The following is a 27,114-nucleotide window of genomic DNA, read 5'->3' as shown; positions in this document are numbered from 1 at the left end:
CCCGGGTCTTATTCTTGCCATTGAGCTAGCTTCTTAGGACTTGCCTCACTCGCTGGAGGTATTTGGCCATAGCCGCTTTCCTTGTTGCCAGTTCGAGGTTGCCATTGGCTTGTGGTATACCGAGGTACTTGTAGCTGTCCTCAATGTCTGCTATTGTTCCTTCAGGGAGTGAGACCCCTTCAGTGCGGACTACCTTTCCTCTCTTAGTCACCATCCGACTACATTGTTCAAGCCCGAATGACATCCCGATTTCGCTGCTGTAGATCCTGGTTGTGTGGATCAGGGAGTCTATGTCCCTTTCGCTCTCAGCATACAGCTTTATGTCATCCATGTAGAGGAGGTGACTGATCGTAGCTCCATTTCTGAGGCGGTATCCATAGCCTGTCTTGGTGATTACTTGGCTTAGGGGGTTCAGTCCTATGCAGAACAGCAGTGGGGAGAGTGCATCACCTTGGTATATGCCACATTTGATGGACACTTGGGTAAGTGGCTTGCCATTGGCTTCAAGTGTGGTTTTCCACATCCTCATCGAGTTCGCAACAAAGGCTCTTCAGGTCCTGTTCACCTTGTACAACTCCAAGCATTCAGTGATCCATGTATGTGGCATCGAGTCATAGGCTTTCTTGTAATCAATCCAGGCTGTGCACAGGTTGGTATGTCAGGACCTGCAGTCTTGTGCGACTGTTCTGTCAACCAGGATCTGATGTTTGGCTCCTCTGGTATCTCTACCAATGCCCTTCTGTGCTTCGCTCATGTATTGATCCACGTGTCCACTTATCTTAGCCGCAATGATGCCTGACATGAGCTTCCATGTTGTGGAGAGACAGGTTATTGGCCGATAGTTGGATGGGACTGCACCCTTTGAGGGATGCCACTGAGCGTACACTTTTGGAAAAGGGGGTGTTTACCTGTTTACCCAGCAACGGCAACGTAAACCAGTATCATCCAATTAAAATTGCTCGTGCAGCCAACTGCAGCCCTGAACAGGACATGAGCAGTGAAAAATCGATCGATGGATGCATTAAACAAGCGAAAATATTTTGTTTTATCTGCGAGCCAGATACAATCATCAAGCGAGCCATAGGTTCCTGACCCCTGATCTCAAAAGCTCGCATTTCTGAAAGGTACATACAAGTTCTGGAGAAACAAATGCTGCCATCCAAACAACGTCTTTTTCATAGACGCCCGTGCTCATTTCAGCAAGACAATGCTAAACCATATTCTGGACTTGTTACGACAGTGTGGTTTCATAGTAAAAGAGTGTGGGTACTCGGCTGGACTGTCTAGACCTGTCTCGCATTGAAAATGTGTGGTGCATTATGAAGCGTAACGACAGTGGAGACCCGAACTGTTGAACAGCTAGAGCTGTACATCAATCAAGATTGGGGGAAAAAAATCCCCCTACAAAAGAAAAAGGTGATGCAATACAGCGGAAAACATGAGCCTGTCGTATCTTTAAATTTGTTGCAGCCATAAAATTCTTAAGTTAGTGATAATTTGCGTATGCGGCACGTTGGTCGACTGGTTAGCACAGTGGTGGGCAAACTACGGCCCGCGGGCCGAATCCGGCCCGTTGGTCTTTTTAATCTGGCCCGCCGAAGGTTGGTCCACAATTAAGGTTCGATGTGAATGATTGCATTCATTTCAATTGGACTTGTAATGACAGGCATTTCACCGCCAGGTGGCGCATTGACTTGAAGTTGCAGAACACGGGGGGGGGGGCAGGGCAATCTTCTCGACCACCTAGTACCTCTGTATCGCTCTACTTCTACTGGTCTGATCACAACCCATCTGCAGCGATGCACAGGCTAAAATAGGTCATCAACAACACTTTTGTCATTTAAAAAAAGTATATTAATACCGTACTTTCATGCTTTTGTTCTGTTGATGTTTGATATGGACTGTCAACAAATGCAGTTTTTTTTTAAATTACCATAGCTCGTGCTGACCTGGCCCTTCTGTCAAATTTTAAAAGTCAATGCGGCCCCCGAGCCAAAACGTTTGCCCACTCCTGGGTTAGCATGTCCGCCTCACACGACAAGTCGTGGGTTTGATTCTGACCCCAGCTTTCCTGTATGGAGTTTGCATGTTCCCCTGTGTGGATTTTCACCAGGTACTCATGCAGGGTAGGTTGATTGAATGCTCTAAATCAGGGGTCCCCAACCGCCGGTCCGCGCACCGGTACCGGGCCGCACAGAAAGAACTTGCCGTAATTCCGTTTTATTTATTTCGGAATACGAAAGATGTTTTATTTTGAAAAATTACCGGATTCTCTGTTACATCCGTCAGTGTCACGCTTGACTCACGTCAAACCACGCTTCTCCGTCACGTGACCGATTACGCTAAAAACAAAACGTTGGAGGTCGCAAAATGAGTTAAAAAACTGCTGGAGATCGCAAATGACGGCGGCCTTAAAAGTACGTTCGAGACAACTGGATTAAAGTTATGGCTGAATACTCTGAGATCGCCACAATAGCACTGTTGCTATTTCCGACATCCTACCTGTGTGAGGTGGGGGGTTTCTGCAGCATTGGCGACTAAAACAAAATTACGAAGTGGACTGAACATAAACCACACACTTGAGGTGTCATTGTCTCCTATTACCCCGAGATGGGACCGTCTAGTTGCAGAAAATCAAGCTCGGGGCTGTGGTGAGTCGTCATTTTCATGCACTTTGAATTTGCGTTGTATCGTATTTTGAAGGCATTAAACATTACCATAGCGATCAGTGTTGCGGCCAGATTAGACGCTCCTTGTGTTTATTATTATATTTCGAAAACACCACAGTTTTCATGCAGCTCATACCATATTATTTTGTTGTATTAATCCGCCACATCTTAAATGCCGGTCCCTGAAAATATTGTCTGACATAAACCGGTCCGTGGGGCAAAAAAGGTTGGGGACCCCTGCTCTAAATCATGGATCTGGAATTCCGGTTCCTCGAGAGCCACATGATCAGCCAGCTCATAAGCAAGTTCTGTTGAGGCCTGAAATGATCATGAACAATTGAATCAGGTGTGTTGGAGTCGGGAGGGATCTAAAACAGGCAGAATACGGCCCTCAAGGAACTGGAGTTCCCTACCCCTGATCTATATTGTCCCTAGGTGTCATTGTGAGCTGAATGGTTGTTTGTCTATGTGTGTCCTGCGATTGGCTGGCAACCGCCTGTCAGTAAAAACAATAAAGTCGATCAGTTTTAGCTTTAAATATCTTGTATTTGTCATGTATTCAATTAAATATAGGTTGAAAAGGATTTGCAAATCATTGTACTGTATTCTGTTTTTTTATGTTTAACACAATGTCCCAATTTCATTCGAATTGGTCTCTCTCTCTCTTCTCTCTCTCTCTCTGGGTATATGAAGCTGTTGGATTTGTACAAAGTAATTCTTCCTTGCTGGGCATGCAATTTTTTCTCTTTCATATTTTTCTCTTGTAAATTTACACTGTTCCCCTAATTATGACTGAATTTTGTAATTCTGTAACTATTTTGTTCTTTGAGGGGAGATGTCCGAAATTTTGCGGCTTCGTGAGACTCGTTCAAAAGCACTTCTGTCTGCTGTGCTTGGGGAGCAGCAGATTGACATCCCACCCCCCAATCAGGTCTTTTGACTTTTCCAACTCTAAACAGGACTTGGACAGACCACACCCAAACCACGGATCCCTCAATTCGTACTTAATTTCATAGAATACGGCGGAAAACTCAGGTAAACTCAAACGTCATGGATTTTGATTCACCATATCTAAACATTCGGCTTTTCTTCAACCGCCACCGCGACAGACATTTTGAATCGGCACAAGCGGCTGTATCCGCAGGGTCGCAGGGGAGGGTGTAAAGGGGGGGGGGGGCTTGAAAAAACTCAAGGTCTCCTTTAAAATCCCCCTTCCCCCGCCCCCTTTTTTCACCACGCATTCCCATTTACGATTATGTTCCCTCCTCGCCACTACATTCCTTTGCGCTGCTCTTAGCCCATAAAATCTCTTTTTCACCTTGACATCGATGTTGCTGCCGGATGAAATTTGAAATGACCGGAGTAAACTTGGTGAACTCTTCCTCGGACAGGTAAAGTGAACGTAACTGAAAATCCTTCAGAGCTTTAGTTTGTAGTCAGTAGGGAACAAGGCTACATTTGTATGACCATATGGTATTATTGGCATTATCGAGAGATTGTTAACCAGTATTTGCTGGAGTTCATTCCAGTGTTCCAAAGAAAGGAACTGCCGAATCCATGTCAAAGTGTGCTTTAGGAAAAGTCATGTCCATTTCCAGTTTAAGGCAAACTATTGTGACAGGATCCAATGACGATGTTGAGCATGTTTCGATTGAGAAGGGGTAACTTGCCACATAGCTTCCCACCCACACAACTTTCTCATGCTTCACCACCAAATATACCGGTTGTTTAGTTTTCTTGTAAACGTAAAATATGGGCCCTCGGGGTAGCGACCAACCATGCGTTTCCTCGTGTGAATTAATCTGCTTGGGGACATTCATATATTTTTGGACATTTGTTTTTAATCAGTGTGATTAACATTATCATCAATTATTTTTTTTCAGATTGCAGTCAACTAACACGTGAGATAGAACTACAAAAACGTGTTGTAATGACTAATAATCGTAGTGGTAATAGTTATAAACCGTTATGTGAATGTAGACATTTATTTTTGAGAATTATTAGTTATTAATTATTCACTCATAGTTATGCCAAAATATATCACGATTCACTTAAAAGCAAATCTCTTTAATTCAATACTTATTCGTATAAACACTGTCTGAAGGTCGTGGGCTAAAATGTTCACATTTTATTTGTGATTCATGAATGACTCATGACTATATTTTGTTTGTATGTTTGTTTGAAGTGTTTGTTCAACATGCTTCTATAGACCTTTCAACCAGTTCACTCAAAAAAGTCTTGAAATGAAAATGCTCAGTCAATATACGTTGGATTTTGGATGCATTAAATTTTTTTTGTCACATTTTATCCATCAAACCAGCGACATTACTGTGTCTCAAGATCTGGAAATGAAAAGCAATTCAGTTGCCTATATTGTCATTTTTTTCCTTGACTAATCCCTTACAGTAACTCAGAAGTGATGGGGAAAAACAATTAAACAAAGGAACAGAATACATCTAAGCATTAGGAAGTTGTTTTTCAGTTTTCTGTTTTTCCAGCTGGCTATTGCCAAGAGCTCTGCTAAGCTCATGGAATTTACTCACTTGAAAACAGTAGGCCGACTTTAATAATTCTGTGAGGCACAGCAGTTTGGTTTTAAGACCGTTTCAACTGAAAGAGTAATGGTTCTTCAGAAATCAGCGGGCCTGCTTGTCTGGTCATATGAGTGTGCATTCCTAGTCTAATTGACCAGTATTTGTCTTCACATGAATATGATTAATCAATTTATAAAGGGGAAAGCAATATCCACAGATGTCTGCATCGTGGCAATATTAAAAGACGGAACAACAAAGACTTGGGGGTTTTGTGCTGAATAATGGGATATTTCTGTTGGAGAGGCTCAGCTATCAACAGCTGTCTCTGATTATTCTGAGAATGTGGGGCTTTTGTGCAGAGTATGTGATGACTTCTTCCAATCCTTTTTCTCTCTCAGTTGAACTCCTTTGGCAATGTCGCAGCCCCCTCTCTGATGAGACGATGAGAACCCACACTCGTGGGGCCCCCACAGTCTTCCTCTTAAGTCTGCTGTTGCTCCTGCTCTCTCCGACTGCAGCAGACCCAAGTGGGGGAATCCCCTTCATGGGAGGCAACTACAATGGGCACCCAATGCTGTATTTCGATCGAACGGACATTGTAGAACTTCAGATGGCTGCCGGAAGCACTCATAGGGAGATGGCAAGACGGATCCGCGAGGCCGGGGAAACTATGCTGGAACGGCCAGAAGAGTACCTGCCTCCCTGGAGCCCAATAGAGTTCAGTGCCAGATGGAATGAGGTTTATGGAAACAACCTGGGTGTGCTCTCCATGTTCTGCCTGCTGTACCCACACAGAGCCGGAGCAGTGGATCTTGCCAAAGACTACATGGAGAGGATGGCAGCTCAGCCTAGTTGGTACATTTTCATCCCGTTTAATTATCTCATTTCTGAAAATAATATCTCGTGCCAGAAAGGTCTTGAGAAAAATAAGTTAGTAAAAGTATTGCTCCATAACTGACAGGTGTCTTTTGTTGCCCAAGCTTTGTCCTGTTCATTGATTTATTGAAAGAATAGATCGTTCTCAATGCTAAGCATAAATCTTATTTTAAGATTTGGATTTTATCTCTTGTAGACTACATTTACACTGTGAGGTGAAAAAGAAAGTTGTCCGAGGGTCGGAAAATAAGCAATTGTAAAGCTGAGATAAGATAAGACAATGAGCAGATAATAAAATACGTCCAAGTCATCGCACAACATTGATCTTAGCCAGCACAACCATTTGGAATGTCCAGAAGAAGAAAAATAACCACTGGGAAAAATAAAAGAAAGGAAAACAGTAGTTGATGACATTTTGAGAGCTCACCTGAACTCAACTTTCTATATAAAGCACTTTAAAACAACCACCGCTGCATACAAAGTGCTGTGCACTGACCATAATTAATCATACTACAACAACGACTGTTAAAACAATAAATTAACAACAAAAGACAGTGAAACACCACAAAACACGAAAACAATACAGTCTACCAAAAATCATCAACCAAAACATAATTCATTTTCTCACATCTATGTATACTGTCGGCCAAATGCTTAAAAAAACATTTTAAAAGTCAGTAATGGTCAAGTTATTCCACTGTGGGGAAAAAAATGCTGAATATAAATCATGCACTGCATGCATAATAAAACCATCAAATTATGATTACACATTGTCTGTTTATTTAATTTTCGAACATGTTGGTATACTGAAGGCCAAATGCTACAATTTTCTTTTTCTACTCGTGCATGTGCAAGTCAATACTCCATGGTACTTTTGGAAAAATGCTACATTTGTAGCATTTAGCCGACAAGTATCTTCGAACATAGTTGCTAGGATGTTTGAAGGTATCTGCGAGAAAGTTTGAACATACTCGCAAATATGTGCGAATCTACTCACAAGTACTCGCTTTCCTTTTCCGTACTATGGTTATCACACTTTCCATCTTATCCATCACTAATTCCCCTGTGTGGTGGCATCCCCTCTAAAAAATACAAAAACGCGTGAAAAGAATTCTCTGAGCTCAAGTCTCATACTGTTTGACCTCCAATTTATTTCAGGCCATTTTATTTTTTAAGGATGTTGTACTTTTGACATCCCATTAATTGTTTTTAATAATAGGTTAATATCATGTTCAGCTTACCTGGCATTTTTTTTTTTTTTTTTGTGAGATTCAGTAACAATGCATTGTTCTATGATTACCGGTAGGCTTTGGTACAGGAAATATGTTTCACAGCTGTTTCCAAAACCCCGTCTCCACCACTGAAAGGAAATGAAACACGCAGATGTGAATCATGTGATTATGAGTTGCCCATTTCAGTTTAATGGAAGACTAAGACTGGGTCGCCTCTGAATGCAAATGTACAGTGTTGTGCTAATTACACCAAAAAAAAATAAAATTACAATCAGTTGTGACGGCCCGGTGGTCGACTAGTTAGCTCGTCTGCCTCACAGTGCAGCACAGGGTTAGATTCCGGCTCCGGCCTTCCTGTGTGGAGTTGGCAAGCATGGGTTTTCTCCGGGTACTCCGGTTTCCTCCAACTTTCCAAAAACAGGTTTGGCAGGTTCATGGAACACTCTAAATTGTCCTGAGGTGTGAGTGCGGATGGTTGTCCGTCTATGTGTGCCCTGCGACTGGCTGACAACCAGCTCAGGGTGTACCCCGCGCTTTCGCAACAGCCATAGCTGTAACAAAGTGCTTGACAGAACATCCATCCATCCTTTATCTGATCCACTTTATCCTCACGAGAGTCGACGGCGTGCTGGAGCCCATTCCAGCTGTCTGCGGGCAGTAGGCAGGGGACACCCTGAACTGGTTGCCAGCCAATCGCAGGGCACACATGGTCCTACAACCATTCGCGCTCACACTCACACATCGGGACAATTTAGAGCAAGGGTGCCAATACGTCGATCGCGATCGACCGAGAGCCAGCAGACTGGTCCCAAGTTGACCGCGAGGGGTGTTAGGAGGAAATGGGTGGGGGGTGGATGTGTGTGTCTGTGTGTTTCGGTTTCCTTCATGTTAGGGGCCGTTCCGGCTGTTGCTCATGACGTGCGTGCATGCGTATGCGTGCGTGTGCATGGTTGGGCGCCGGCGTGTCTGCGTGCATGCGTGTGTATATGCTTGCATGTGCGCGATCGGGTCAATCGTGGGAGGTTAGTCCCTTCAAAAGTCGATCTTTGGTCAAAAAAGTTGGCCACCCCTTAGAGTGTTCTACTAACCTGCCATGCATGTTTTTTGGAATGTGGGAGGAAACCGGAGTACCCGGAGAAAACCCACGGAGGCACGGGGAGAACATGCAAACTCCACACAGGAAGACTGGAGCCGGAATCGAACCCTGCACCTCTGCACTGTGAGGCTGGCACGCTAACCAGTTGATCACGGGCCGCCACTTTACAGAGCCGTTTACCTAAAGCAGTGTTTCTCAAATAGTGGGGCGCCCCCCCGGGTTAGCTGGGTCCGTCAAGGGGCGCGTGTTTGACCTCGGGGAACATGCTTTTTAAAATTATTTTTTTACTGTCCTAAAATAACGTGCAGTTGCACCTCCACTACGTTAGGGGTCAGTGGCGCTCTCATTGGCAGAGTTTGCGCAGGGAGCATTCTCAGGGAGGAAATATGACGAGGCGTATGACGCGCTTGGCTTTGATGTGACTGCGGTCGCAGACGAGGAAAGATCAATGTGCTTACTGTGTCTAAAAAGTTTGGTAGCGGACAGCATGAAGCCAAATAAATTAAGGCGTCACTTAAAGACATTACACTACAATCACGCTGATAAGCTGATTGAGTTTTTTTCAGCGAAAATGTGCCGAATATTGCAAACAATCATGCCGCTTTGTGACTGCTACTTCAGTAAACTAAAATACAGGTCCCGGCTACACATTGAGCGGGAGCTGAGAGTTGCAGTGTCCTGCTTCAACCCTCGCTTCGAAAAGCTGTGCATTGCAAAACGTGCTCATTGTAGCCATTAATCCAGACATCATCTTTGATTAAAAAAAAAAAAGCACAAATTCTTTTATATGTCTTTGTTTTGCTGGTCAAAGTTTTTTTAAAATATTGTGCTCCTGAGATAATGTTGGTGATTAGTTTGAATGCATTATTAGTTATTGATTTTATGTAATTTTATTTTTCAGCATTGTATGGTTTGACATGGTCAGTCAAAAAATATTTATTGTTAAATTAAGGATTTAACGTTATTTTAAGTAACATAATATAACAGCACATAACATACGGACAGTCATGCAATCGTAACCACTTTTTCCTGCGTATGCTTTGTTGTTTGAAGCAATTCAAGATCAAAGAGGAGAGAATCAAAGTGTCCTTTTACCAGTAGATCAGAGACGTCATGCTCAAAATGTGCACACGTCTGCTATAAGCTAAGTTTGAGAGTAAACAAGAAGCTGTAGTGTCCATTGACGAAAAAAGTGATCGGTTCACTTCTCCTGTCCCATGTAAATCCGCTTCAATTCCAAGCGGCGACTCTCATTTCAATTTGACGGTGCACACGCATGTCTCCTTTCAGTCAGATGTTGCTGGTTTGATTCCCGGAAAGTGCCCCAACACTCTGCAACATGAGATAGAGGAGGCTTGCATCACGAAAGGCATCAACTGCCAGATGAATCATATGAGTGACTCACATTGGCGAGCCCTTTTAGGAGGACCTAAAGTCTTCACTACTACTTAACAAACCAAACTCATAGCTGTGCTGATAAAAAAAAAAATCCTCTTTTGTCCTGCAGGTTGGTGAAAGATGCCCCGTGGGATGAAGTTCCTGTGGCACACTCTTTGGTTGGGTTTGCCACAGCTTATGACTTCCTGTTTGAATACTTGAGCAAGGATCAACAGGAGCGATTTCTCCAGGTGATCGGCAAGATATCTCATCTTATGTATGAGAAATCCTATAGCCGTGGCTGGGGATTTCAATACCTACACAACCATCAGCCAACTAATTGTGTGGCTTTGCTCACAGGAAGCCTGGTTTATATGACTCAAGGTCAGTAAGAATGTGTTCATGTGTCTTTTTAGCCTACAGGATGTTATAGTGGCAACCACTGAAAAAAGTGCTTGATATTTGATGAATTTACCTTATTCCTCATCACGTTGCTTATACTGCATATATTCCACGAATGTATACCTTGGGCCACGTTACATGATTGCAGCAAGTTTGGTTTGGTGGTGGTAGGTTGGAGCTGAATCAGGGCAGTCAAAATCTTGATACTCATATTTTTATTTTGCAAAATTCCTGATGTTTCCTCTTGGATACACATGTTATTATAGCCTTGAGTTATTTATAGTGATGCATGACATACAAATGTCAATGGATACAGATCAATAATTTCCCGCTTTGTATGGCCGATACCGATACTGATAATAATAATTATTATTTTTTTGTATATTGCAAATATATCTGTTGTTGCAGTTTAAAAGAACAAACAAATTCAATCCCACTTCCAACTAATGTAGCGCCGTCCGAGGATGATATAAGTGAACGGGAGCCAATACACGTGTGCGCTCGTGAAAATGTTTACCCCCGGTATAAGTATTTATAATAAATATTGTCAAGGACACTCGGGCTGGTTGTACATGTACAACGTATCTTTTTTTCGCCACATTGGGAATTTTGGGCACGGCATAAGGCCCTGGTTCAAAGATAACACGAAAGCCGTGTTGACAAATGCCTCACACTTTACTTTTGGATGTATTCACACCGACACTGTTTGGTCTGTAGGTTCTGTTTCCCATATCGGTCCGGGCCTTTTATTGAGGTGTGAATCCACATGAACGAATGCTTGTGCGGACTAAACAACCGGACCAAGATCCACTTTTTGAGGTGGTCTTGGTGCTCTTCCAAACTGACTAGGTACGGTTCGCTACAGGTCAGAGTAGAAACCACTGCCGATCCGCATTAAATGAGTGAGACCTCCAGACAACTTCGACACCTTATTGTGAGGATACATTACTGTCATGTTTATGATGACATAATACAGAAAACGATGACCATTAAAGATCTCTCGTGGGACTTCCGGTATGACAGCGAGAGGGTAGGCTGCAAACGCGTGGAGCTCCCGGCCGTACGAGCAAAAAACGGAGAAAAAGAACGACAAAAGAACGGAGGCTGCGACCCGAACATAGGATAAGATGGATATGAACAAAGCTCTGTCGGGAAAGGGTAGGGAGAAGAAGAAGAAGAGCGAGAAACAGACTGAAAACACGCACGACGAAGATGAAGGGGGATCGGCTTTAGCGGCTACTGCTAACATAGCATTAGCTCGCGACATCGACGATCAACCTGCCTGGGCCTCGGCATTGCAGGCTAATCTACAGAGCGGACTCGGAGAAATAAGAGCCAAGATGGACACGGGACAACACCATGTAGACGGCAAGTTGGACAGAATCGTCAAACAAATGGAGGAGATGAAACAAGGACTAGAAAACTTGCGGGAGGAAACTAACAGAAAGCTTGAATCCGTGAACGCTGACATCCGGGCGCAAAGGAAGGACATAGAGATGCTGGAAGAAAGAGCAGGTGAAGTAGAGGACTGGAGTACAGAGGTACAGGAAATTCTCACTGTCTCACTCGAACAACAAAGGAAGCTCCAACAGAAAGTGGCCGACTTGGAAGGAAGGTCGAGGAGGAACAACATCCGAATTTGGGGACTGAAAGAGGGGGTCGAGGGGGATTCCACAATCGACTTTGTTGATAAGCTGATCCATAAAGAGCTGGAAATCTCCGAAGATATTCAACTGGAGATACAAAGGGCGCACAGAGCGCTTGCTCCAAAGCCATTACTGAACAAACCACCACGAGCGATGATAGTAAACTTCCTGAGATTCAACATCAAAGAAAACGTACTCAAGACGGCCTGGCGAACGCCGCTTCAAGTGAAGGGGAACAGAGTGACCTTTGACCATGACTACGCGACAGAAGTGGCGGCTAAACGTCGAGAATATGCTGGACTTAAAAAAATTCTAAAGGAGAAGGGAATTAGGTTCCAGTCCCCGATGGACACACTGAGGGTCCACTGGACTGAAGGAGTGAAAATATACAACAGCGCTCAGGAGGCGGCGGAGGCGATGCGGATGAGAGGGTGGCAGGTGCCGAGCCTTGGACAAGAGAACCCAACGACACAACAGAGACTGGAGGCAGCGCGCAAGTGGACAAAGACCAAGAGATGAATGTGAGAAAATTTGAACGAGACAAGGAGAATGAAGGACAAAAGCTGCGGAACAAAGAACTCGGACAGGAATGCAGTTGTTTTCAAAAAACTTTTGGAAGACACATAACTTTCTTTAATTTCCCTAGTTCAACGGTTGGTGAGTAAAGAACAAATTTTATGTGGGGAAGCTGTTAGAAGTTTTTGAAGGGGGGAGCAACTTTGAGTCGAGATAATAAGAAATCTGTCGACAGGCTCTGAATGTTCGGGTGTAAACGAAAGATTTATAGAGCAATGTAATTTGATTGATAGGCGGGATTTCATTTCCCGAAACAATCCACTGAAGAAGGTTAAAGAATGTTTAGAAATCTACAAAGCTCTGGCCGGGAGCTCTTGTACTGAATTGTTGGACTTTTGTAGTGTGATTGGGAGATCAGCACTGGAGATGATCTCTGCCACTAAGGGGGCCCTCTCACTAGGAGAGGCTTTACCCCCCACCCACCAACAGGGGAAAGGGGATGCGAAAAGGGAATCCCTTAAAGCTTTGGAAGTTCATTTTCTGACTGTTGATGACAATTTTTTATGTTTTACGGTTATAGTGTTTAGTATGTGTGTCGTGATCGGTGACAAGGGGGTAAATACAGGATATTCCAGAAAGGATGATGGTTCAACATAGAGACATTAAGGTGGTGTCATTAAATGTGAATGGCATGAACAACCCAGTAAAGAGGGGGAAGGTGTTGACAAAATTAAGAAAGGAGGAGATGCAGGTCATTTTTTTACAAGAAACACACCTGACGCCACAAGAACATGAAAAATTGAAAAGGTATGGGTACACTAATACATACTATAGTTCATTTAAAGAATGCCATCGACGAGGGGTGGCTATATTAATGAAAAACTCAGTGAAATTTGAAATTGACAAAGAGATAAAGGATAGAGAAGGGCGGTATATAGTGGTCAAGGGGACGATGGAAGGCGAGAAGGTCACATTAATCAATGTATATGCTCCACCAGATAGTGAAAGGAATTTTTTTGAAGACCTTTTCAACGTCATAGCTGTGGAAATGGATGGGATCTTGATATGCGGAGGGGACTTCAATGTGGTGCTGAACCATGACTTGGATACAACAAGCACAAGGAAGTCTAGGAAACATATAACCAAATGCATCAACACACAAATAAAACAACTAGGGATAATTGATGTATGGAGGGATGCACACGCGTTACATAGAGACTACACGCATTACTCTCATCCACATGCAACCTATGCTAGAATAGACTATTTTTTCATGAAGATGGAGGATAGACACAGGGTGGAAGAATGCAGAATTGGTGTCACAGATTTGTCAGACCACAGCGCAGTGTATATGACAGTGAAATTGACCAGTAGAAGGAAATCTACTATTTGGAGGTTGAATGTAGGTTTATTGAATGATAAGGAATTGGTACAAGAAATAAAGCGAGATATAGTCAAATATAGGGAAGAAAATGACAATGGAGAAGTTAACCCAAATATTGTGTGGGATGCTCTGAAAGCAGTAATAAGAGGAAAACTTATAGCACATGCAGTACGGCTTAAAAGGATAAGACAAGAATCATATGAAAACTTAACAAGACAACTGAAAGAACTTGAAGACCAGCATAAAAGAACAAATAACGCAGAGGTACTTATGAAGGTCACAGACACTAGAAAGGAAATAGATCGAATATTATTAACGGAGGTGGAAAAAAGAGCACGGTTTGTGAAACAGGTTTACTATGAAGGTGGGTCCAGGGCAAGTAAATTACTGGCACGAAGGTTAAGGGTACAACAAGTGTTAAACACAATTCATAAGATTAGGTGCCCCAGAACGAATGAATTATTAAAAGAACCAAAGGAAATAGAGGAAGCATTTCAGCAGTATTATAAGACTTTATATACACAACCAGATGCAGCAGACGAAGAGAGTATCACAACATTTTTGGAGGGCCTGGAATTACCATCAATAGGGGAAGAAGATAATGAATCCCTGAACTCTGAAATTACTGCAGAAGAATTGGAGATTGCAATCAGCGGAACGAAGAACTGTAAAGCTGCGGGTAGTGATGGCTTCCCCTCAGAGTTTTACAAGATATTTAGACAGGAACTACGTCCCCTTTTGCTATCTTCACTACGATATACCATGAAGGAGGGCAAGATTCCACCGTCATGGAAAGAGGCAATAGTCTCCATAATCCCCAAAGAGGGCAAAAATAAAGAGTTATGTAGTAGCTACAGACCAATATCCATACTTAACGTCGATTATAAGATCTATACCTCAATCATATCCAAAAGATTCGAGACTTTCATGCCTGAAATTATAGATAGAGACCAGACGGGTTTTGTCAAAGGTAGACAGGCCCAGGATAATATAAGAAAAACTTTACACATAGTGGAGGCGATTCGGAAGACAGGAATGAGTGCAGTGTTGGTGAGCATGGATGCAGAAAAGGCATTCGATAGTGTGCGGTGGGTCTATCTATATAAAGTCATGGAAAAATTCGGCTTCAATAGGGATTCGATTAGAGTTGTACAGACACTGTATAATGGGCCGACTGCAAGAGTGAAAGTGAATGGCAGCTTGACGGACCGAATAACACTTGAAAGGTCGACCAGACAAGGATGTTGCCTCTCACCAACACTATTCAATATCTTCATCGAACCCCTAGCCCAGGCAATCAGACAGAATCACAACATCAAAGGCGTGGAGCTGAGAGGCTCAGAACACAAATTGAGCCTGTTTGCCGATGATCTGATAGCATACATAACACAACCGGAAGAGAGCTTCCCGAAACTGATGGAACAACTGGAAGAATATGAACGGTACTCAGGATATAGACTTAATGTAACAAAAACGCAGATCCTAGCACTTAACTGCACACCATCAAAGTTGATGAAGGGAAAATACAAAGTAAAATGGGACAGTGAGACGGTAAAATACCTAGGTGTGTATGTCACGAAAAGCATGGACAAACTTTTTGAAACGAACTACACAAAGATTAATCAAGCCATCAAGGCAGACCTTGGGAGATGGTCAACACATGTCCTAGACTTAAGCTCTAGAATAGAAATGGTCAAAATGAACATTCTGCCGAGATTGCTATACCTCTATCAGTCGCTACCTATACCCTTACCACAGAAACAATTTATAGAATGGGATAAACTGACCTCAAGATTTATCTGGGGGGGTAAGCGGCCGAGGATTAGACTGACGACACTACAGTTGCCCAAGGAGAAGGGAGGATTGGCGGTACCGAATTTTAAGGATTACTACCGTGCAGCACAACTCAGAGCAGTAGCATGTTGGTGTAACGGAGAGTATAGAGCAAAATGGAAAGAAATTGAAGTGAGGGCTGAGGGATACCTGACTCAAACACTGTTGGGGGACAGAAGATTATTTCGGGTAAAGGAGGGCTTGGTAGATCAAATAACAAAATTCACTTTAAATACGTGGTTCACTATAGTAAAAGAAAATAAATTAGAAAAGGAGGTGAAAATCCTAAGGTGGCTATCACATGATGAGGACTTTCAACCAGGGACAGATTATGGTTTCAAAAGATGGGAAAGAAAAGGTATCACAGCGATGAGTACGATGATAGAGAAGGGGGAGATGCCAACCTTCCAAAAAATGAAAGAAATGTTTGATCTAGAAAGGAGCGACCTCTTCAGGTATCTACAAGTTAGAGACTACTATACAAAAGAAATAAAAATGGGTATGACAACTGAAAGACATGATGTGATACAGATAATGATGGAAGCATATAACGGGGGCAAGAGTAACGTGATTTCGTCCCTCTACAAAGGGCTCCTGTTGAACAAGGGGAATTCGACTCTGTATGTAAAAGAGAAATGGGAAAAAGAACTCCAAACCGAGATAACGGAAGAAGAATGGTTAAATATGTGCAGGATACAACAATCAACAACCGCTTCGAGACGTTGGCGGGAGTTTGGTTGGAAAAATATCATGAGATTTTTTATAACCCCAGAGATGACCGGGAAATACAAACAAGGGCAGAGTGAGTGCTGGCGGTTATGTGGACAGGACAGATCTGTGGATCATGCACACATATTTTGGAAATGTCGAAGGCTGAAAGGTTATTGGGAAGGGGTTTGGAGAGAACTGAAGAAGATACTCGGATATGAAATACCAAAGACCGGCTTAGTGATGTATCTGGGCGATATAAATCAAGGAAATGTACTGACGAGTGACGAGTACCTGGTAAAAGTGTTGCTGGGTGCCAGCAAGAAAGCCATAACAAGAACATGGTTTAAAACTGACCCGCCAACAAAGAACCAATGGCTGGAAATAGTGGAAGAAATATTTGAGTTGGAAAGATTCACATACATATTAAGGGTCCAAGTAGGGAAGTTTAAAACGAGATGGGAAAAATGGGAGGAGTACAAAAACAAATGAAGGAGGGAATGACACCACAAGTCGGGAGAGGTCACTATAGATTATGGATATAAATCCATTAAAAGGGACACTTGTCACTGTTGTTCACAATATTCTGCTATTTTTATTTGTAGGTGTGTTGTTTATTTTATTTTTATTTTTTTATCCTTTATTTTTTCTTTCTTTTTCCTTTTTTCCCCAAATATGTTTTTTGTACGTCATTTGTTGTTTCCTATGTTAAAGGGCCGTCACAGCCATGTATGGACGCTGTTGTGGAAACTGAACACGGGCGGAAATGTACGACGTCCTCTGTATTCATATGTTCAGATTTGTATGGTCCTATGTGTGGTTGAAATAATAAAGATGCTAGTTACAAAAAAAAAAAAAAGATCTCTCGTACCGGGTCCTGCGCATACACATTGTCAGAGATCTCCCGCCGGAAGTGGTTAGATGATGGGCGGCTTTCACCCCCGCCAAGAAGATTCTGCACGACAAGCCCGGGGTCAGGTTTAGATTACTGTATCCACCGAAATTACGTGTTTCACGACGGAAAGGAAAAGCTCTTTACGGATCCGGAGGAAGCCCGGCTGTATGCCGAATGTCACTTCGGGAATTCAACCCGACGCTGAGAGGGGAGGTTCAACATAAGAGAACATTTAATGCATTGGACCTTTTTTTCCACATCAGGGGAGAGCGGTTTTGGAGGACTTTGACAAGAGGATCATACGGGTAACTCTGGAATGCGGCTTTTCCCGAACGATAACATATAGATATATGGTTGTCTTGCATAATTATTGCTCATAGAATTATTTGGTATGGAAGGATGGCCTATTTTGTTAAAGGGCCTCAAGTTAGTTTTAATTGTAATTGTCAGTCAATTTGATCAGTAAGGCTTTGTATTATATCTGCTGATTTTGGTGCGCATGGTTCAGTAGCGCTTGCCTGAGGTGATGACTAGCTGGAAAAGGTGATGGGGAGGGTGTGGTGGGTCCGGCAGGATTTTCCGTGCCCTTGTCCTGGTTCTTGCAGTGTGCAAGTCCTCGAGAGTGGGTAGAGCAGTCCCACAGATTTTTTTTTCGCAGTCCTAACTGTCCGTTGCAGTCGGATTTTGTCCTTTATTGTGGCGGCCCCAAACCAAACTGTGATGGAGGAACACAGAACGGATTCGATGACTGCTGTGTAGAACTGTCTAAGCAGCTCCTGTGGCAGGCCGTGCTTCCTCAGCAGCCTCAGGAAGTACATCCTCTGCTGCGCCTTTTTCAGGATGGAGTTCATGTTGGCCTCCCACTTCATGTCCTGAGAGACTGATTCCCAAGAACTTGACGGTCTCGACGGTTGACACAGGGCAGTTGGATATACTGTATATATATATATATATATACTGTATATAAACAAAGACAAGTTAATAGATGTATGGACAACTTTAAATATGACACGGCAAGAAAAAAAAATCTTCTGACTTTGGGACAGGCAGCTTGCATTCATTTTCCCACTCCTGCCAATCGTGTAAATGGTGGTCGGTCTCCCAATGGGCGCTGCAACCGACCGGTACCCATTTCGCCCTTTGCCCTACCCTGCGACCCTAAACAGGATAGGCGGTGTTGAAAATGGATGAATGTAATTTACAGTGCATCTGTACGTACTATTTTCTACAAATAGGTACAGACAGTTCAAGTTCACATACAGTATGACCAGGTCTCTTTACACATTGACAAAAAAGAAAGAAATAATACAGCATTGCTCATTGATGATTCAAATAGCCATGAAGTTCGGATTTCATGACATGTCATTCACCCTTTTATGTAACCTGATAACATGATAAACTGTCCACTGTCATGGCTGCTGTCCATGAAAGGGTTAACCTTCCTGTTGTCTCCATTTTTCCTCATAAAATGTCGTCAGGGTATTGCAGGAGATAGCGTGACTATCAAGACAGACTGGTAAATGAAGAACTTGTGTCGCTCCTGTGCAACATGAAGTCATTCATAAAATATTTTGTGCTCCCATCATGCTGTTGGTCATGTACTGATGTGGATTGTTATCTTGCCATTTTTTGTTTTTTTCTTTTGGGTTTTCTTCATTTGAAGCTGATGCATCGTGCTTTGAGTTGTATTCCTCCACATCTTCTGATACCTCCTCATCTATCTGCTTAAAGGTGCTCTGTTAAATACTGTGTCTGACAAAGTCTCCTCTTCAGTCTTTTCCGTGATGAAAGATGCACTCATGGCTTCATCACAGAGAGAAATGAGAGCACGAACTTTCTGCAGCCCATTCAGGGACTCTGAATGTACTGTAGAGGATGCATGTGTGAATCTGTACTTGACAGTCTGCTCACTAGCATTTATTCCCCGAATTTAACAATCCTGTGTTTTTTATTTTTTGTTTGTAGTTTGTAGATTTTTTTTTTCCATACAATACAAAAAGAATAATTATATGATTCCTTTTGAGACCCGGACCGAGTGTTTTTTTGACACCCATTTATAGTGCAAATGAACAGAATGTTAGTCTGAGTTGAACATGCTTGTTTTCAAGGTTATCTGCAGGAGGCTTACCTGTGGACAAAGCAGGTCTTGTCCATCATGGAGAAATCAATGGTTCTTCTTCAGGATGTCACAGACGGATCCCTGTATGAGGGAGTGGCCTATGGGACTTACACAACCCGCTCTCTGTTCCAGTACATGTTTCTGGTGCAGCGTCACTTTTCTATAAGCCACTTCGACCACCCTTGGCTCCTAAAACACTTCAATTTCCTGTACAGGACCATCCTTCCTGGTAATTTGCACATCGACATATCAATTTTGTTGCTTTACTTTCAACCTGTGTTGTTATAAAATGCACTTCGAATTTGTTGCTGTCGACGAAACCTATTTTCTTTTTTTTTTTTAGGATTTCAGAGAACTGTTGCTATTGCTGATTCAAATTACAACTGGTTTTACGGACCGGAAAGCCAGCTGGTTTTCTTGGACCGTTTTGTAATGCGTAACGGTAGTGGGAACTGGCTGGCCAATATGATTCATCAAAACCGAGTGACAGATGGCGTTGGACAAGCTGGCAAAGGCCAGCGATGGTGTACTCTCCACACAGAATTCATCTGGTGAGCTTTGGAATATGTGTGTGCCTTTGCGCGTGCGTGCGTGCGTGCGTGTGTGTGTGTGTGTATATCCATCTATCCATCCATTTTCTTATCCCCTTATCCTCACAAGGCTTGCTGGGGCCTATCCCAGCTGTCATCGGGCAGTAGGTGAGGGACACCCCGACTGGTTGCCAGCCAATCGCAGGGCACACAAACAACCATACGCGCTCACACTCAGACCAACAGACTCTCAACTCAACCGTATTTATAGAGCACTTTTAAACAGCCCTCGCTGCATACAAAGTGCTATACATGGAACAACTAACATATACAACAGTAAAGCCACAAATCGGTAACAAAGACGGTAGAAAGCACCAAACAGCAAAACCAAGAACAAATCTGAGTCAAATGCCAAAGAATACAAGTGAGTTTTGAGGTGGGTTTTAAAGATGGGCAGCGAGCAGGGTAATCCCCTCTGAGCCTCAGCCTAGTTCTCGGTACCTCCAATAATGTCTGGTCCGCAAACCTGAGGCGCCGGGCAGGTGTGTAGGGGCGGATGAGCTCGGAGAGGTAAGGTGGCGCGCGGTCATGTAGAGATTTGAGAACCGATCCCACGCTGCCCGCACACTAGTCACGAGTGTGTACCACCAGACCATTTGCAACCCCCCCCCCCCCCCTCTCTCTTTATATATATTATACAGTCAAACCTCGGTTTTCGTCCATAATCCGTTCCAGAAGGCTGTTCGAAAACCGAATTGTTTGAAAACCGAAACCATGTTTCCCATTGGAATCAATGTAATTTTTTAAAATCCGTTCCAAGTCAAGAAAACTTGTTTTTAACCACTTTTTTTTTACAATTTTACACCATAAACTGTACACATGTAATAAGAGAACAGGTAATATGTAAAATACTGTACAAACAAACTGTAATATGTTTTATTTTCACAGATTTTAACATTAATATTGTAACATAAAAATTGAAGGAACATCTCTCTCTCTCTTTCTGTCGTGGGGCGTGTGCGTATCCCAGCTGTCATCGGGCAGATGGTCTTTCGTTTTTAGGATGCTGCTGATGGTGGATTTCGGCATCCCGAACTCCTTAGCCAACATAGACACACGCACATCTGACTCATATTTGGGGATCAAATCTTTCTTAAATTCTATAGTTTTGCGCACTATTTTCCTCTTTTCTTCACCAGGTTTACCACTTCCACTTGCTTTCGTCGGTGCCATGATTAGGGGCTGAAATAACCGTCCGATATTACATAGTTCTCACCAAACACGTCTGCTTTAAAAAAAAAAAAAAAAAATCTTTATTGAACAATACAAACTCGTCTGCTCACAATGGACGCTATACGGGGAAGCGTCTCACCAAACACGTCTGCTTTTCTTTTTTTAATCTTTATTGAACAATACAAACTCGTCTGCTCACAATGGACGCTACACAAGGAAGCGTTTCACCAAACACGTCTGCTTTTAAAAAAAAAAAAAATCTTTATTGAACAATACAAAAACGTCTGCTCACAATGGACTCTACATGAGGAAGCGAAGCCGAGAGGAGTGAAGTGACGCATTCAAGTGCGCTCAGTTTGTTCGAGAACCGAAATTTGTTCGTCATCCGAGGCATAAAAAAAATCGAAATTTTTGGTCGAAAACCGAATTGGTCGAGAACTGAGACGTTCGAAAACCGAGGTTTGACTGTGTGTGTATATATACAGTATATATATATATATATATATATATATAAATATATAAGAGTTGTCAGTTTAGCGCATTTTTATTGGCATTAATTTAAAAGAATTTTAACGGGATTAAATTTTTTCTCGCGAGATTAACGCGGCACACGTCACAGCGGATGTTACGTTGCTCTATGAATAAACCAGAAACAAAACAACAAGCGCGCTGCATAGGTCCACGCATGTTTGTTTTGCCAGCCACGGCAGCGCGAGACACCGAAAACGGATACTTAGAGTTTATGAATGGAAAGTTTACTTTTAAAAAGTTGCCAGATTACTCCACTAACAAGACCAAAGTTACCTGTATCATACAGGTATACAAGTTATGGTATGCCACTGACGCGATTGTTACTTGTTTGGAACTATTTTGTGTGCAAGGTTACAGTGTTCCGTGTCCATATAAATAGAGCGGGTGGAGCTTCTCTGTGTTTGTCTGTCAGTGATGGTGAAGTTCAGCGGTGCAGTGGTAGCGACCTAGTGAAAATAAAACGTCTCCAGTGTTGTCATTGAACCAAGTGTAGTCATCCGAAATGATGTCTACACAAAACCGTAGAGAGACTTCCGCGCAAGAAGGACCAACAGAATCAGCATAGCCTGACTGCTGTGTTCAAAGCAAACTTGAGAAAAACGAAGTATGCAACCACGGCTTAAATCCACTATAGGCTGAGTACTAGTTTACCTTAGATGTGCACTTTATAATGTTATATTGCTCTGTTATGATTCCATAAAAAGAGCTGTTAAAGCAGCTGTTGTGTGACAAAATATTTTTTTCACTGTTGTTGATGGACAGTAATATTGTGTGAGAGATTATGTGTGAATAACTGCTCCAAGTGAAAAATGTTCATGTAAAATTGAAAATCGAAATTGTTATTTCGGTAAATATTTGCATTTTGCACATAGAAAACTGATTCATGATTCCATGTTGATGAGAGCAATAAAATGGGGAAAAATATGACAAAAAAAATATAAAAGGAAATTCAGAAATGATCAAAAATGTGTGAGTAATCACGATTAATCTTTAGTGAATTTGAGTTAATTATGACAGTTGCATTTTAAATTAGATTAAATATTTTAATCGTTTGACAGATCTAATATATATACTGTGTGTATATATATATATATATATATATATATATATACTGTATATTAGAGACTACATTTGAAAGTTGAAGCATAAAGTGGTACCTCTACTTCCGAACGTCTCTTCATACGAAAGACGAAGTTACGAAACCCCTCAACAGGAAAATATTGCCTCTTGTTGCGAAATAAATTTAAAGATACGAAAGGTAAAAATACAGTATGGGCTGCTAGTCACAGCTCTGATTTTCCTGAACGCAACATACTTATAGCTGCTCTGCCATTGGCTATTACAGTACCTTGCATCTTCCTGCAGTCCCGTTGGCTAAGAGTGTGTCTGTGTATTGATATAAATGTGGCTATGTAGCGTCCTCGTCATTCGCCCTTCGGGTCAGGAGGCCTTCCGAAAGTTTTACTTGAATGTGAATCGCCCAGAAAAAGTGTTCACCAGTTGGGCGATCGCTCACTATGACATTTTTGAAAAATTGTTAAAAACCGACAAAAGCAAACGTCCTTGGATCAGCTCTTTACAAAACGCCAGACAAAAACCTCTTCTGAGAGAGAACATGAACTAAATGGGGCAAAAAATGATGAGGACGCAGTTAAAAGTTAAATGACCATAATTTTTATTCTTTATTCTTTGTTTTTTACATTATACACAACCCTCATTTATTGTGCAATAATCTAATTGTAACGTGTATTTCTTACATATTTTGATGCATTTTTATGCTTTAGAAAACATGTCTGAATTTTTTTGGGGGGGGGGTGGAACGGATTAGGGCATTTACATGGAAAACACACCTCTACTTATACCATTTTCTTTTTCAGAAATTTCTTCCAGAACCAATTAATTTTATAAGTAGAGATACCACTGTATGTCATTTTAAATCTGTTTTACCCCCCAATATTCTCGTGGTCTTCACTTCTATTTTTGTTTTAGGTATGACCCAGGTCTTATTCCGAAGCCCCCATCAGATTTTGGGACATCTCAGCTGCATTATTTTGAGGACTGGGGTGTCGTGACCTATGGCAGCGCTTTACCGACTGGCAACAACCACTCTTTTCTTTCCTTCAAGTCGGGGAAGCTGGGGGGACGTGCAATTTTTGATATTGTTCACAAGACCAAATACAAAGAATGGATTAAAGGGTGGAGAAACTTCAATGCTGGCCATGAACACCCTGATCAGAACACTTTCACCTTTGTGCCCAATGGGATTCCATTCATCACTGAGGCACTATACGGACCCAAATACACTTTGTTGAATAATGCAGTGTTGTTTGGTCCAGCCCTCACAGGGAGTTGTTTTAAGCCATGGGCTGGCCAGGTAACAGAAGCCTGTGACTCCAAGTGGCTGAAATACAAAGCGGGGCCTGCTGCTGACGCTCGTGGCAAAGTCGAGGCAGCCATGGAGAGGCAAGGAATGGTTTTCATTCGCGGGGAAGGACATTCCGCCTACAATCCAGACCTGAAAATCCGGAAATTCCAGAGAAACGTCCTCCTCCTTCACCCACAGCTTTTACTTGTGGTGGACCATATCCATTTGGATCCCGATAGTCCATCCAGGGCCATGAGCACATTCTTTCACAATACAGAACTGCCATTCAAGGATATAAAAGTCAACGACATGCACGGAGCATTTGTATCTCACGATGGAGACAAATATCAAATGTTCTGGATGGATGACACAGGTTACAGTCATCGAGGTGTCGTCGGTTACTGGCGTTATCCACGGGGGTACCCATATAATGGCTCGAATTATGTGAACGTCACAATGCCATTAAGATCTCCTCACACCCGAGTCGCTTACATATTTTTTGGACCGGGTGTGACTCTCACCAGCGTCAGCCTGCGTGGTGATGACCAAAGAGTGGATATTTACCTGACCACCAAGGAGCACGCTTACACAATTTACCTGCTGACTGGCGAAGTCACCAGCAAGCCTCTCTTTGCCATGGTGATGATGGACCAAAAGAAGATCGTATTTGAGAAAAGGTCCGCTCCAGCCGACAGCTCACCTGCGGAAGTCGAGGAATATGTCAACCTGATGGAGGACAATCTTCAGCATGTCAAACCAGTCTTTCAGCAGATGGAGCGCCATATTCTTGGAAAGGTACTGAATACCGACAGCTTTCATAAGACTGCAGAACGCCTGCTCCAGTTCTCCGATAAAAAGAAAACGGAGGAGGTCATCGAGAAGATGTTCGCCTTGTCCAAGAAACAGGCCAAGGATAAGATGGGAAAGAAAATGAACCTTGGAGAGAAGCTCTCGGAAAATCTGCCTGACATTTTTACACAGATCGAGATCAGTGAAAAGAAAGTGAGGCAGAGGACATCGAAGCGCGTATATGAGGACAGTCCAGAAGAGGGAGATACAGACTCGCAAGCCTTTATAGAATATGCGGATAGCCATAAAAACAGGAAGGGCGGCTTTGTGAAAGGCCGAAAATTCAAAGAGGTCAATATGTTGGTGACGACCGGGAACGAGCGCGTCGCCAGCACGGCCTCTTCCATAAGACTGTTTCTCCTCTTGAACACGGCCACTTTCTTTTTGCTACTGGCGGTCTTATTGACTCGCTTTCACAGAGGCCGGAGCATACACACACAGAGATGTTTTTATACCATCCTCACGATCGACTGCCTGATCTTACTGTACCTCTACTCATCCTGCTCTCACATTCAATGTTAACATCATGAGTGGGCTTCTCGAGGTGGAAAGGCGAGTCGCAACGCACCAACTGAAACTCTTTGGGTGGCATTGAATTACCTGAACTAAGATCGGTTCAAAAAGGATCTAGTTCAGGTTTTTTTTCACCCTGCAACCTCATGAGGAAAAACGTGTTGCTTGAATGCTCTTTTATGAAAAAATTAAAACCAAAACAGGAATCTAGTCTTTAATGTGCTAGCACAAATGCAATCTAAATTGGGAACCATGCCGAAGTAGGAAATGAGCTTTCACACAAACACACTCGAACCAAAACCCCTCTCTGTTCGGCTTTGCTAGAGATGATCACAGGCAGACACAATGAACTCAGAACAGGTTTTATTGTCAGGAAGAGGGACAGTGTCATGGGAATTTGACATATAACAGCGCTAAATGGAAGTAACAGTTCGTACTATTGAATGCTGACCGTACCTTTGAATGCTGACCAGTTATTTTGCGGATAAGCAAAGTTGCCTGCACATGCACTAGTCGGTACGCTGTGTAGCTGCTCAAAATGCTGATTGCGCTTACCTTCACCACCTCCCAACAAGATAAATTGAGATCGCAAGACGCGGAGGGGGAGAAGACTCTTGACAGATCTGTGAATGGTGTCCCTCCATGTTTTTTTTTTCTTTCTCAAATAAATCTCATCGTTTTTTATAATACTTGTTGTCTTGGCTTCCCTGGACAAGACAACAGGTTGAAGAGTCAGGAACCAAAGCAGTCAGAGGAGCCAAATAGAGGTGTACAGCAAGGCTAGAACGTAGCAGCTAGGCAGCAGCGAGTACGGCTGTGAAGCTAGCTGACGAAAAGGCAACGGGTGGCTCATCAAACTCGCCTGACTGCTGCAGAGGAGAGTGTGGCTGACGAGATGAAGACTGCCAGGTGTGTCGGTGAGACAGGTGCAATGATTGGGGAGACGCCCAGCCCACACTGACTTAAGGCAAAGGTCACCAAAAACAACAGAGTGAGGGGACACACAGTAGGTTGCTGAGGACAATGGATTCCAACACTCTCGTCTTCAGGCTAGCGTGAAACCATGACACACACGGTGACTTCCTGTGATTACCCTGAGCCCCGCGTGACATCCAAATGGAACTGGTTGTCTAATGTGTAAAACACAGTAACTTACCTTTTAAAGTCTGTTTTCCACTGATGAAGTTAGCGTGTGCTGAGTTCTCGTCAGGGTTCGTTCAAGGCCGCAAAGCTAACCCAAACATTCTCCAGACGTTCTCCAACACTTTTAATGTTTTGTTTTGTTTTTTTCTCATCGCAAGGAAATTTGGAACGTTTTAAATGAATTTGCTTTCTAGCTAGCTGGAACAGTAGATATTAATATAGTAAAACAAGTACACTGATGCCATGTCCGTGTGAATATATGAGGTGTGTCAGAAAAGTTATAGGACTGATGTCACACTCACCACAAAAACATTTTCATTGCAGGATATAAACTGAAAGTTTTTCCATTCTAAGTAATCCCCCTGGACTAAAACACACTTCCCCAGCCTTATCGGCCACACTTTCATGCATTCTTATAGAATCTTTCGCAGCTCATTGTGAGCAGACACGTCTTGTGGCTGCTTTAGATGAAGCAGCCACAAGTTGTTCTGCCGCAGCTCTCGCCTCTTCTCGCACACTGAAAGCAAACTCCGTTGGTTCTCTTTTTAGATATGCTGGTTGACTGTCCACAATCCCTGTTTGCGGTTTGGGTTTGAAGTATTGTATTAAAAAATAACTCATCCACTCACGAGTTTTGTTTACTTACTCCACACAGGCTTTCAC

At 42.8% G+C, this 27,114-nt stretch overlaps 1 protein-coding gene across 1 annotated transcript; it reads left to right on the top strand.

Annotated features, from left to right (window-relative positions):
- Positions 1–3,925: 3,925 nt before the first annotated feature.
- Positions 3,926–27,075, top strand: dse (dermatan sulfate epimerase). The gene is made up of 6 exons (XM_086100915.1): positions 3,926–4,060; positions 5,602–6,058; positions 9,915–10,168; positions 19,277–19,516; positions 19,631–19,838; positions 23,571–27,075. Exons 2-6 carry the CDS (start codon positions 5,646–5,648, stop codon positions 25,315–25,317), a joined length of 2,862 nt encoding a protein of 953 aa, XP_085957041.1. The 5' UTR covers positions 3,926–4,060; positions 5,602–5,645; the 3' UTR covers positions 25,318–27,075.
- The last annotated feature ends 39 nt before the right edge of the window (positions 27,076–27,114 follow it).

This window comes from Hippocampus guttulatus, chromosome 20, assembly GCF_054856545.1.
Source record: "Hippocampus guttulatus isolate MCC_2025c chromosome 20, RoL_Hgut_1.0, whole genome shotgun sequence".
NCBI lineage: Eukaryota > Metazoa > Chordata > Actinopteri > Syngnathiformes > Syngnathidae > Hippocampus > Hippocampus guttulatus.
This window is presented reverse-complemented; position numbering and strand designations above follow the sequence as displayed.

Coding starts and splice junctions, on each gene's coding strand:
- dse (XM_086100915.1), top strand. CDS start 5,646: ATGAGAACCCACACTCGTGGGGCCCCCACAGTCTTCCTCTTAAGTCTG. Junction 6,059..9,914: donor ATGGCAGCTCAGCCTAGTTG/GTACATTTTCAT, acceptor TTTGTCCTGCAG/GTTGGTGAAAGATGCCCCGT. Junction 10,169..19,276: donor CCTGGTTTATATGACTCAAG/GTCAGTAAGAAT, acceptor CTTGTTTTCAAG/GTTATCTGCAGGAGGCTTAC.